At 32.4% G+C, this 12,890-nt stretch overlaps 2 protein-coding genes across 4 annotated transcripts; both read right to left on the bottom strand.

Moving 5' to 3' along the window:
- Positions 1–850: 850 nt before the first annotated feature.
- LOC112033513 (uncharacterized) lies at positions 851–1,633 on the bottom strand. The gene has a single exon (XM_024066285.1). It carries the CDS (start codon positions 1,631–1,633, stop codon positions 851–853), a length of 783 nt encoding a protein of 260 aa, XP_023922053.1.
- Positions 1,634–4,230: 2,597 nt separating this feature from the next.
- On the bottom strand, positions 4,231–10,920 carry LOC112033489 (uncharacterized). 3 transcript variants are annotated; one of them, XR_010628008.1, is made up of 5 exons: positions 10,704–10,920; positions 10,547–10,599; positions 10,257–10,323; positions 7,470–7,563; positions 4,231–4,669 (listed from the first exon to the last, which is right to left on the bottom strand). XR_010628008.1 is itself a non-coding variant. In XM_024066265.2 (5 exons), the coding sequence occupies exons 1-5, from the start codon at positions 10,718–10,720 to the stop codon at positions 4,492–4,494; spliced, it is 378 nt and encodes a 125-aa protein (XP_023922033.1). In that variant the 5' UTR covers positions 10,721–10,906; the 3' UTR covers positions 4,231–4,491. The 3 variants fall into 3 exon arrangements, 1 of the variants encoding a protein (XP_023922033.1); XR_002885253.2 differs by having other exon boundaries at positions 4,231–4,664; positions 10,704–10,916; XM_024066265.2 differs by having other exon boundaries at positions 4,231–4,664; positions 10,283–10,323; positions 10,704–10,906.
- Positions 10,921–12,890: the final 1,970 nt, after the last annotated feature.

Genomic DNA, 12,890 nt, shown 5'->3' with positions numbered 1-12,890 from the left:
CTCCCTCAATGTGGGAACTGCTATAGAAATGATCTATTGGCGCACCCCAAACCAATATATGATGTTGTTTTCTAAGAACCGAGCCATATGCTTAGCCTTCAATATGGAATAAGAGGCTGCTTCTACCTATTTGGTGAGATAGTCAATTGCTACTAAAATGTATTCATGCCCATTTGAAGCCTCAAGGGCTATCCTTCCAATCACGTCTATGCCCTAAACCGAGAATGGCCATAGAGAAGTCATGCATATACAACTCACTAGGCGGTACATGGTTCAAGTTGGTGTGTGTTTGACAATCATGGAAACTCTTCACATAGTCCATACAATCAGTCTCCATTGTATTCCAGTAATACCTTATTCTTAGGATCTTTTTTGCTAACATTCTTCGATTCATATGAGGACCGCAAACCCTTGATGAACTTCTTCCATTACTCTCTCGGCTTCTTCTCTCTTCAAACAACGAAGGTGTATTCCATTATGGGATCTTCTATAGAGTTGTCCCATATAGGATGTATTGTGTTGCCATCATCCTAATGGAACGACGCTTTCTCTTGTTGGCACCATCTGAATATGCCCCTAATTCTAAGAACTTTATGATGTCATAGTACCACGGAACTTCCTCTTCCTCTATGGTCATTACCGAAGCTTCAGTCTACCTTTTGTTTACTTCTTCATAACTTTGCTCAATCTCCAAGGGTCGTGTCCATACTCCCTTGAGTATTTCAACCATGGAGACCAGGGTAGCTAAGGCATCCGCAAATTGATTTTAAGCTTTTGGAATGATTGTGTATTCAATTCTGTCAAAGGTCTTGGTCAAGTCCTCCAAGTATCGGCTTCAAATGTTCCTCCTTCACTTTTCACAATTTTGCACTTGGGTTATAACCAAAGTTAAATCTCCAAAGACTTCAGTTGCCTTTACCCCCAATTCTCGAAAAGCTTCCATTCCGGCAATACAAGCCTCATATTTGGCCATGTTATTAATTGCTTCAAAGTTTAGCTTAATTACCAAAGGTATGTGAGATCCCTCAGGACTGATCAAGAGCATTCCAATCCCATTCCTATATTGGTTTACGGCTCTGTCAAAGTACATCTTCCATGCTCCTAACTCAACACCTAGAATGTCCTCATCTGGAAAGTCTTCTTTACCATATTCCCCCTTTATAGGATTCTTGGCACAGAAATCTGACACGACGCTTCCTTTGATAGTTTTCCTAGCCACATACTTCAAACTAAATTCTGCTAACAAGATCAACCATCTTGACAATTTTCCACTCAAAGCGGGTTTCTCAAAGAGATACTTCAATGGGTCTATTCTTGTTACCACCCATATTTGGAAAGGTAAGATGATACGTCTCAATTTCTGTACGGCCCAAAGAAGTGCAAGGCATGACTTTTCTATAGGAGTGTACCTAGTCTCGTAATCATGGAACCTCTTGCTCAAATAATATATGGCCCTCTCATCCTTGTCATTGTCTTCCTGTGCAAGCATACTTCCAACCGCATCCCCTATAATGGAGAGGTCTAGGAGTAATGGTTTTCCATGTTGTGGAGGCATTAGGATAGGTGGGTGGAGGAGATATTTCTTGATAAGTTCAAAGGCTTCTTGGCACTCATTATTCCATGTGTGGTTCATTCTTCCTTAAGAGTTTAAAGATGGGCTCACAAGTAGAGGTGAGCTTGACAATAAATCGACTAATGTATTGCAATCGACCCAAAAAACCCCTTATTTCTTTCTCACTTTTGGGAGGAGGCATCTCTAATATGGCTTTAATCTTGGATGGGTCAACTTCTATCCCTCTATCATTCACTAGGAAGACTAGCAATTTTCCAACAGTTATGCTGAAGGTGCATTTTTGTGCATTCAACCTCAATCTATATTCTTTAATCCTCTCGAAGAACTTCCTCAAGTTTATGGTGTGGCTACCTCAATCCTTGGATTTCACTATCATATTATCAACATACACCTCCACCTCATTACGCATCATATCATGTAGTAAGGTCGTAGCCATCCTTTGGTAGGTTGCCCTAACATTCTTAAGGCCAAACGACATCATCGAGTAACAATAGATTCCCCATTCAGTAGTGAAAGTGGTTTTGGTTATATCTTTGGGAGACATCTTGATTTGGTTGTATCCCAAAAAGCCATCCATGAAAGACATCAAAGCACTTCCTATCGTGTTATCCACTAAGACATCAATGTGAGAGAGAGGGAAGTCATCCTTAAAGCATGCCTTGTTCAAGTCCCTAAAATCCACACACATCCTCACCTTTTCATCCTTCTTAGGTACGAGCACAACATTGGCTATCCATTTGGCTTGGTGCACAGGTTTGATGAACCTTACCTTTGATTGCTTAGTGACTTCCTCTTTGATTTTTAAGAGTCATTCGGTCCTCATTCTTCTCAATTTTTGCTTGACGGGCACCATGTGATCATGAGTATCAATGTGCCACATGGCAGAACCTCATGCACTTCTGCATGAGGTCTTTACTTTTATATATACTAGCGTTTAACCCGCGCAATGCGCGGGATCAATTTATGAATTAGAAAACAATCAATTTAATATATTATACTTAATGTGATGGTAAATAGGGAAGGAGGTTGATGGTTAGTTGTTCAGATAATGATGTTAATGTGTAGGTGTTCTTCTAAAAGACAGACATAACTTAGCATCAACACATGATCTAGAGAAAATATTAATTAAAAATTTTGTGGGTTCGAGAGAATATAGTTATTGAAGTATGAAATAAGTAGAAGAGAAATTTGGTTAATAAAATCAATTTGTGAAGAAGAAATTGGTTGCAAAGTGTGTAACATCCGTTAGTTATCAATCTGTTTGTTTATTATTACAATACATTCTAAAGTATGCATGTTGAAATATGGTTACGAACACATTCTCTTATTGTAATAGAATCAATTGTATTAAATCTGATTCAATCTACATCTCTATACAAAATGCCAAGCCTAAAGTCATCCTCGTGTTGAAACCTCTTAAGCATTGAACTGTTATCAAATGTTAAAACACCAATGTAACACACACCAATGTATTAGAAATTATAAAAATTTAAATTAAAAATTTTAAAATAGCACTCAAAATGTCAAAACCAAAATCAGAATTTAAAACTAATTTATATGTATTATCTTTGCATATTTTAAAATTTATTATTATTGTTATTATTATTGGAAAAAAGGCAATAATATATTTTTATCTAAAAAATCTTGGGATTTTATGAGAATGTATGTAAGGAAATAAGTTAAAAAGCTTAAAGTTGAAAGTAATATAATTCTTCATAAAAACTTGAATTTTTTTATTTTATGACAGCATTGTATCCTCCTTATCAAGGTTTAATAAATTAGGAAGTCTTAAACTATTGAAATTCATGACACATTAGTGTCTAGATTGGCATAGCAATCAAATTGGTTCATTTTGCAAACTTTAAAGATTACTATTACGTTTATGTCCCTTCTTCAACCTGGATTTTTGCCCAAAATATGGAGTTTGGACCATTCATTCAACACACTATTAATTTAATCTTTTGAACCTGTGTGGAAACTACAAAGTTGAAGTGCATGAAAATTTTCCGCAAGCCATATATATATATATATATACACACACTCACAAAATATCATATTCTCTCTACAGTACCCACATTTACCATTCCACACCATCCAACTGATTGCTTTCACTTGTTAAAAACATGAGCGAAATAGCACTAAGTTGAAAATTTCATATGATCATTGACAGAAAGATTTTAAAATGGTCTTTAACCATGATTAGATGTCCATATTTTATTGGTGCAGTAGAATTTTTAGCAAATTTTTAAGCATTATTTCATTTTCATAATGACTAATAAAGTATATATATATATATATATAAATCACTTTCTCAATAAAAAAAGGTATCTGTAAATCAATCAAATCTTTGATACCCCTTTGTAGCTTTAGCTTTGTGGTCGTGCCACATTGGCTGCTGCACACACAATCTGTGAATGTATTCTACTAAGTGAAACTCAAAGAATAAGAGGTGTCCTCCAACTGAACATGATCTACTAAATGAATTACATGCAATTTTTGTCAACTTAATAGCAATTACATTGCTTGTTTTATTAATGAAAATTCACCAACCAGCAACCATAAAGTTACAACAACAAAATACATTTTCTGCAATTATCTACCATTAAATAAAAGTTTAAAGTAGCTAACCCTAGTAATTATGTAGATAGAGTGGAATATTAACTAAAATCTAAGAGATAATCAACTTTGTATAAAAAACATTACACTTTCAGATTTCAAACTTCTATATTTTCAACCACTCCTCAAAAACAGCAGAACAATAAGAAACTTTGGAAGTGTACTATCTTACATAGGCCTAAAGCAAATTTGGGAGAAGCCAGGATGGATGGACATCAGACCCCACTCTTCATCCAGCTTATACACTTTGAAATCAACCACTTTGGGACCATCACAGTCTCTAATATACCGGTTGGTATGTTCTACCCTCCTCCTTTCTTTATTAAAGTATCTATCAATGATGAATTATTGATCCACGAAACATTTCCCAATGTATCAATCACATAGAATTGGCCCATATATACAGTAATATCATCATACTCAAAACTGTTATCATCTACAACAGCTAAACTCCTAGCCCCAGATTTTGCAAAGCCTAATCTTCCGGCACCAAAGATAACAAAAACGGCAGAGTCATTTACATTAGAGAAATCCCAAAAGGAAAAACAAAAAAAAAATAAGCATTCTAGTAAATCAAAGACATATATCAATAGAAAAATAATAGTAAAATTAAATATCAAGAATAAAAAAAAACAAAGGCGATCAGAGAAAATGCAGTTAAATATGCAAAAACTTAGTAATTAACATTAAAATCCAATAATTTTACTTACAAAAAATTACAAAACAACTGTACTCCCCAAACATTCAGATTTTAAACCATCCATCTTACAAATATGGCTATTAAGAAAACATAAGAGTACAAAACATAGGTGATTAGAGATAGGTGATTAGAGATGACATCACAAAATTGTCTCTAACAGCCATATATGAAAGAAGAGCCAACAGGAAATAACAAAACGCTATTCTAAAAGAGAACCAAGTAAAAGCATTGTTAAATATTATGTACCATGTCACCATAAAAGTGTTTTTTAAAGCATCTAAATCTATAGTTGGTGATGTCTAAGCCCACCAAACTCCAAAATTGAAGCAGAAAATATATATTGATAATTTAAAATATATATATATGCATGTGTATATTTTTTTATATATATATAGGCAAAGATTCCCTCAGGAAAAATCATTACAGGCCAACAAAAAAAATCTTAAAAGAAAGCTGCGACCTATTAAGAAAATCAACCCTTAATGGACTCAAAAGGAAAAGCTTCATCTATTATTACCTCCAAATCATGTCACTCTGCACTCTACAGGCACTTATGTAAAAATGAAAACATAATTTGACCTTTCAAATTAATTCAGTAACTCTTATTGAAGTATAATAAATGGTCTTATCAGTGAGAGGACCTTTTGTAGCATTCATAGTTAGGAATGAGAAGTTAAAGACTTTAGATAAACTGAAAAAAGACTTTGATTTAGTAATCCCTTAGCATGCAGTTATCAACAAAACATAATCAGTTCAAGAAAACTGAACAAAACTGAACTCAAGAAATTGGAAAAAAAAAAAAAAAAAGTAAATTAGTGAAAAATGTAGCCAAACCTTAAACCTTAATTGAGTAATGCAGCAAAACAGTATTTCACAAAAATTTTTTATCTATCTATTTGTTTCTATTTAAAAAATGCAGTAACTAATTCAAGGGAAACCATTATTTCACTTTGAGGAACATCATCAATAAATCTACACTCTACAGTAATCGATAAAACATAAAGGCAAACAAAAAAAAGTGCAAACCTAACAAAAATCTGCTAAACAAAAATAAAATCTAACCAATACAACAATGGAAGAAAACAGAACTCAATAAACTGAAAAATATAAATGAGAGATTAGGGTAAAAGGTAGTGACCCTTAATCCTTGATTGAGTGATGTAGGAAAACAGTATTTAACAAAGTCTTAAAAGAAAGCTACAACCTATTAAAGGAATCAACCCTTAATGGACACATATAATAAGCAGAGAAAGTAAAACCTAATATGTGACCCCTTCTTTTGATTCAAAATGTTGTATTGCTAAAGCACATCCCTAAGATTCCATTACTCATCAATAGAAAATCAGCCCGCTACCTTCTTTTTATCTCTTCATTGGGTTGCAAAGCAAAATTTTCAATAAAAACTCAAGAACTAACACCAAAGGGTGGATGCACACACATATGAAAAATTATGTGAACATGAAACACTTCATGAATCATATACTTATTCGAAGCAGCCCAAAACACCAAAACCTACAAACATTTGAAAAAAATAAAATGCTAAGAAATCAACCAATATTGAACGACAAACATGTTTTTTTCTACACATATTCAAGGGCTAAACCCCAAGATGCCACCCCAAAAAAAAATAGGATTATAATAAATCAAGAAGAAAGCATCAAAATAAAGAGTATAACACATCAAGTAACAAAATGCTGATCTTGGGTGTAGGTGCTGCAGAAAAGAAGCGAAACAGAGTGGGTGTCAAATTAACAATTGTAAGGAGGGAGAGGTTTTATTTTGCCATTTTTTCTTTTACCAACTGCCTATCCCTATGAATGCAGATCATCTAATAACTTAGATTGTCCCTGATGACATTGTGCACCTTTGTTTAGTTTTATCTCTAAATTTCTATTTCAAAGAAGGCAGTAAATAATAAAAGAACATATTAATTCCAATTTGGAAAAGATTATAATGTTAGTAAAGCAGTAAAAACAAAGATTATAATCTGAGGTCAAAACATTGAAAGAGAGAGCATAAACATCCGGATTTTAATTCAAATTCGAATAACAAAAAGTAGCGGTAAGGATGTGAAATAAGTAGAAGGGAGAATTGGCTGAAGAAATTAATTTGTAAAGACAGAAGCTGGCTAAAACATGCAAATCAAAGCCAATTGAAACAGGAATAGAGTGAATGAACAAAATGTAATATGAAGTATGAGATAAGTAAAAAGAAAATCAGCATTCAAGCAAACTATAATAAACTGTAAAATAGTTTTATCTTTCAATTATCTTGTCAATGTTCCTTTTAAATGAAGAGTTTGGTCTGGTTTTTCAATAATCAGCATATATAGAGGTCAATCTAATTTATAAATGGCCTTTCATGATTCTAGGGTTCTGCCATTCTTGATCCGATTATTTCTAAATTTCTATTTCAAAGAAGGAAATAAATAATCAAAGAATACAATAATTTCAATTTGGAAAAGATTATAAACTATAATAAACTGTAAAATGGTTTTAATATTCACAACAAAGCAACTAAAGTAAGAGAATGGACATCCAAATTTCAATTCAAATTTGAATACAGAAAATTGATGCGTACCTTTCGTCAGTCTGTGTTTAGTTCCGATTATGTTGGTCACGAAGTTGCACCAATCTCTATCTCCGTATCGCAAATCCCTAAATTGACAGCAAACCTAAAGAAGACAATAGGGTAAGAGATTAAACCAAATCTGACCCATCTATTTTCATAAATTAAACAAAACTACTCCTAACCAAAAAATCTAAATCATAACCAATCAAATATATGATTTTGAAAATCACTATTGGATACAACATACACAATATCAATTCACAGTTACTATCCATGAAATTCTACTAAATACAATACAAAATAAAAGAATAAATTTGTCCAAGAGTATCTCCTAAATTGAATGGAAATGGGCACATAAGATCATTCACCTCAATAACATTTTGTTACGTCTAAGATATTAGTGTACAAAAAAAGCCTGCTTGGTGGCAATAATGCAACTTAAGTTGCTGCATAACTGATATTGGTATTGCTGCTAGAGGCTTAAGTAGCTGCAAATTGCTGGTTTTGTTGGAGACGTGATGAATGCTTTGATTGATCATGTAAATTAAAATTGCTAAAAAGAAAATTAAAAATAATTATTCCTCTTTCATCATACATAATAAAATTAATTAATTAATATGAATAACACACTAAAGATGGTTTAAGTTGACCTAAAAACAAATACAGATAACATTCAAGTTTTAAGATAAAAAATGGGGCTGAAATTTTACCTTAAATTTTATTAAAGAATTTCACAACATAAAAACATTATATGAGCCTTCTAAGTCTGACTTATAAGCAGAGACTAAAGAGTTCATAGGTTTAGTTGTAAACTATTTAATGTTTTGCTCAATATAAATAATTTAAATACTCAAGTGAATATAAGTCCAATAATATTATAGAGATAGAAGAATTCCAATAATTTTTTTAGAGAGTTAATTTGAACACAGATAATATCAGTGTTTAATCCTAACAAATTTAAACCATATGCTTTAGCCATTCCAAACGGGAAAATATAATGGAGTAAATAGAGTCATTATCAAAAAGAGTTCAATTAAAACTGAATATACAATATACACGAAGTAAACCAAAAGCACCAAGAAAATCGACTATATAAAGAGTTCTATAACCTGAAAAATTACGGCAGGAAAAATGATGGTAAACTCTATGCTCTAATGCAACTAAGATAGAAATGATAAAGATTAAACACGACCAGACAATGGAAAATTCAATCTAAATCACTAATAACGCTCAAGTTTAAAAGATTAAAATAAAAAACTTTAACAGTAACAAATTCAGCAGTCTGACGGTGTACGAAGGCTCATATTTCTCTCTCTGTTTTACAGTCTCAAATTTCCAAATCACTATTTTAACAACCCCAAATTAATTTTTTCTGTTTAATACTGAGACGGTGTTTAAAATCACTATAAATTCCTTTCAATAGTCACTGCAACTGCCATATGATCTACTGCTTTGCTGCTCTGCCCCATCTCTTCTCTGCAACATTATTTTGTAAAATCAGAAAGTTTAAAGTGTATAGCAATTTATAATGTTTCTAAGTGAAATTATGGTTTTCTGGTTTTCTATATTGCAATCTGTTATGATTCTAGTTTCATAACATAATTGAGAGCACTAACATACCATACACAAAGAACACAATTGAAGGATGATTCTTTCATGGACCAATCTAATTACGATTCTAATAACATAACATGATTGAGAGCACTAATAGAACATACACCGATACTACTTTTTTTTGTTTTTTCTGCAGGGATATCCAAGCGAGAGGAATTTAAAAAACAGGGCAATCATAGTAAATCTAATTTGTATAAAATTTCACCCCAGATTTCCATTGGCTTTTAAAAAGGGACCATTCAAAAACAACAGACCGAAAAAAATAAAATTTTAAAATAAAACTTTGGTGTGGTTTTGATTATTAAAGATTTGTGTTTTGAGTGACAGAGCAAATTTCCATTTACGCAAACTGAATAACCCCTCGAGTTATACTCTTTAAAGAAAAATAACAAATAACAAAGCATATATAATCACAACTTTCTTGGGAAAGAAACAGAGATGGAAAGCAAGAGAGAAAAAATGAGTTAGGGCAAGAAGGAAAGAACCAAACAAACATCAAGATCTGAAATCTACAAACCGTAACAGAAAATCCCAAAATATCAAAGCAAATATCTAAATCTATACCCATCCAACCAAAATACCCAAAAACTAAGTCTTTTTACACATAAAAAGACTTCATACGCCTTCATATGCCTTCTGCTTCTTTTTCTGGAAAAATCAGAAATCAAAAAGGTTAGTTTAGCGTAACTGGAAACCAAGATTTTTTTAGAGGAACTGGCAGACGGTTTTCTTTTTTCTTGATCGGAATCTCTGGAAACAAAGATTGAAGGAGATCAAACAAAATCTGTCGTAGAACTAATCTAAAATAGATAAAAATTTAATAAAACATTTTTAACATGCAATAGAAAATTTTAAGAACTTATTCCAGAACCTGTTCTGTAGAAAACAGAATATGCAGCAGCAGAAATACAGCCATGGACATACATCACAGAAACAGCAACAGATACATCATTTTTCTTTGGGTTCGAATAGATGCATCGTTTTTCTTTTGAATGTGGTGTTTCAAGTTTGTTTTACGCATGTTTGTTTTTTAGGTGGGAATTTTTCCTACATGGTAGATAACTAAATCTAAATCTAAATCTAAACCAATCCAACCAAGGACTTCAAACCTAAATCATATTCAATCCCCAGATTTGAAAACGAATAAAAAAAAAAAAAACCATTAAAAAGCAATAACTTTACTGATTATGGGGTAATGGGTATGCGACCTCTCTCTGTGCAGCGTGCATTGGTTCCGACAAAAAAAAACCTAAATTAAGATTGAAAAAGAAAAAAGTAATATCAGCGTAACATTCAATTCTATACTTATTTGATGCCAGTGAAAATTTCTCAAAAACCCGAAACAGAAACGAATCAAAGGCAAAATAAAATCTAAACCTATACAACAAAAAAAAAAAATCACAAAAAGTAACATTGCATACCCAAATCTAGAAAAATAAAAATAAAAAAATAAAAAAGAGAGAAAAATGTACCGATGCCGGTTTCGACAATCTGCGGTTCCCTCTCTGTATCCCTCTCAATCATTCTTTGTTTTAAAAATCCAAAACAAAAACAAATCAAATCTAAACCTATCCAACATGAAAACTCAATTAAAAGTAACATTTCATACCGAAATCTAAAAAAATTTACCGGTGTTGATGGGCCATAGGTTTTTCTTTCTATGTTTTTGTGGTTCTGATGGTCTGATTCTGCCTTTTTCTCTGTTTCTTTCTCCGTGTCCCAAGATCGCCTCTCTCTTTCTCTGCTTTCCCCGTTTCCTCGTTGCCTCTCCCTCTTTCATCGCCTCTCTATTTCTATTTCCGTGTTTCTTTTAATATTAACCGGTTACTTTTTTTTATATTTATAATGAGAGGCTTTGAAATGGTGCGTAGCATTGCCAAAATATATAAAGTATCGCTTTTTTAAGTGACGTCACTTTTCTGATTTGTCAACACGGCCTTAATTGTAGACACTCACTTTCTCTCAGCTTTGTCTATTATATATATATAGATATAGATAGTATATAATTCGTGCTTATACACAGGAATAGTGAATTTTAGTGGCACTATTGATATTAACTTAAGTTATTAAACATATAGAATATTAGTTCGTCCAAGACATTTAGAGATACTAAAATGGCTTTTCCTTGCAATTTTTATGATATTGGTTATTCTAAGTTTCTCATCACAATGCTATTACTTATATAATTTAAAAAATCACCATTAGATACCACATATACAATATCAATTCACAATCATTGTCCATGAAATTCTACTAAATACAATACAAAATAAAGGAATAAATTGGTCCAATAGTATCTCCTAAATTGAATGGAGATAGGTGCATGAGATCATTCAGCTCAATTACAATTTGCTATGTCCAAGATTTTCGCATACAAAATATCTAAATAAAAACAACATAAAAAATATGCTCATTAGTTCAAAGAAAAAATAACAACAAAAATAACAGCAAAAAATCTAATTTGTATGTAAAGCTAACTAAAGAAAAGGCTAAAAGAAAACTATCTAAGATGTAAAGATTTAGGCTTCAATTTGTTGTATTTACCACCCGCTCATCATCATAAGCTTGACATCAATGCCACCAATTGAAAAAAAGTACCAAATAATAATGCCAAAATTAAAAGATTAAAAAAAGAAAAAAAAGACGATGAATATATATTTACCACAATTGACATCTTGAATAGATGACTTATGAAGTCACTTAAGTATATTGGTCTTTATAAATCCACTAAAAGAATATTCATGAACATTTTATAAGAAATAAAAGAAAAGAATTTTGAACGGTTTTAGACCCCTTAAACCAACTAGATTAACCTAGTTAATTAGCCAAGTTGTTACTTAGTCAAATTATGCAATTCTAGATTATCACAAACATACAATCATATCAAAAGTATAAAGCAGTGAAATAATAAATAACATAAGATATGATCACCCAGGAAAACCAAACCAGTAAAAAACCTAGGGAGGATTTGACCTACCTATCCTCATGGTAAACCTGAATCCACTATGCAAAAGAATCGAAGTTCATACAAAAGGACTTACAAGCTCCCAGCTTGACTTCCTAATGCTACCCACCAGTAGAACTTACTGACACGACCACGTGTAAGCTCTGAATCCACGAACTCCTTCTTTCTTGGATTCTCCAATCAGCTACAAGCACCCACGCTTGTTATTCTTTAAACTCCAATGGTAGCAACTGAGTTGATCATCAAGGTGTTGAAGTAATCTCTACCTAGAAAACCCTAAACTTTGTGTAAAGGAAAGCTCCTCTAGATCTCACAAGAGATTTACACAAAACAAAAAAGTATGAACAATAATACAACAAGAGCAACTCTAAAAACCTGGCTAGGGTTTTTCTTTATATACCTAGGGTAAAAACAGAAAACCCAAAACGTTTAATGAGTTAAGGCTGAGCTGGAATATTCTGCAGAAAAACATTCTGCCTGAGATTCATTCGATCGAGTCTTTCTTTCGATTGATCGAGCCAAGCCGAAATGCACCAATGCATTTGCAGCCTCTCAATTCCAACTTTACATGAAAGACCCAACTTTAAGCAAGCCTAAATAAGACTAAACATATTGTTTTGATCATGGTTTGCCAACTCACATTAGAGTTCTAAATACATAAATTCCTAGATCTTTAGAACCTAACAAACTCCCCCTTTGGCAATCCGTGACAAAACACAAACTAAAAACTCAAAGTTTACAAGAGAAAGCCCTTTACATAAATAATGCTCATGAAAACTAAAATTCAATCCTAACTACTATCTATCAGTTGCAAGTGTAGACAGTAGCTCAATTGAATCAACCTGTATATT

The sequence above is a fragment of the Quercus suber genome, unplaced genomic scaffold (genome assembly GCF_002906115.3).
Source record: "Quercus suber isolate HL8 unplaced genomic scaffold, Cork oak 2.0 scaffold_37, whole genome shotgun sequence".
In the NCBI taxonomy this organism is placed as follows: Eukaryota; Viridiplantae; Streptophyta; class Magnoliopsida; order Fagales; family Fagaceae; genus Quercus; species Quercus suber.
The sequence above is the reverse complement of the archived record's forward strand: the minus strand, read 5'-3'. Positions and strand labels throughout refer to the sequence as shown.

Coding starts and splice junctions, on each gene's coding strand:
- LOC112033513 (XM_024066285.1), bottom strand. CDS start 1,633: ATGAACCACACATGGAATAATGAGTGCCAAGAAGCCTTTGAACTTATC.
- LOC112033489 (XM_024066265.2), bottom strand. Junction 10,324..10,546: donor GATTGTCGAAACCGGCATCG/GTACATTTTTCT, acceptor ATCTTAATTTAG/GTTTTTTTTTGTCGGAACCA. Junction 7,564..10,282: donor TGCACGCTGCACAGAGAGAG/GTCGCATACCCA, acceptor TGTCTTCTTTAG/GTTTGCTGTCAATTTAGGGA.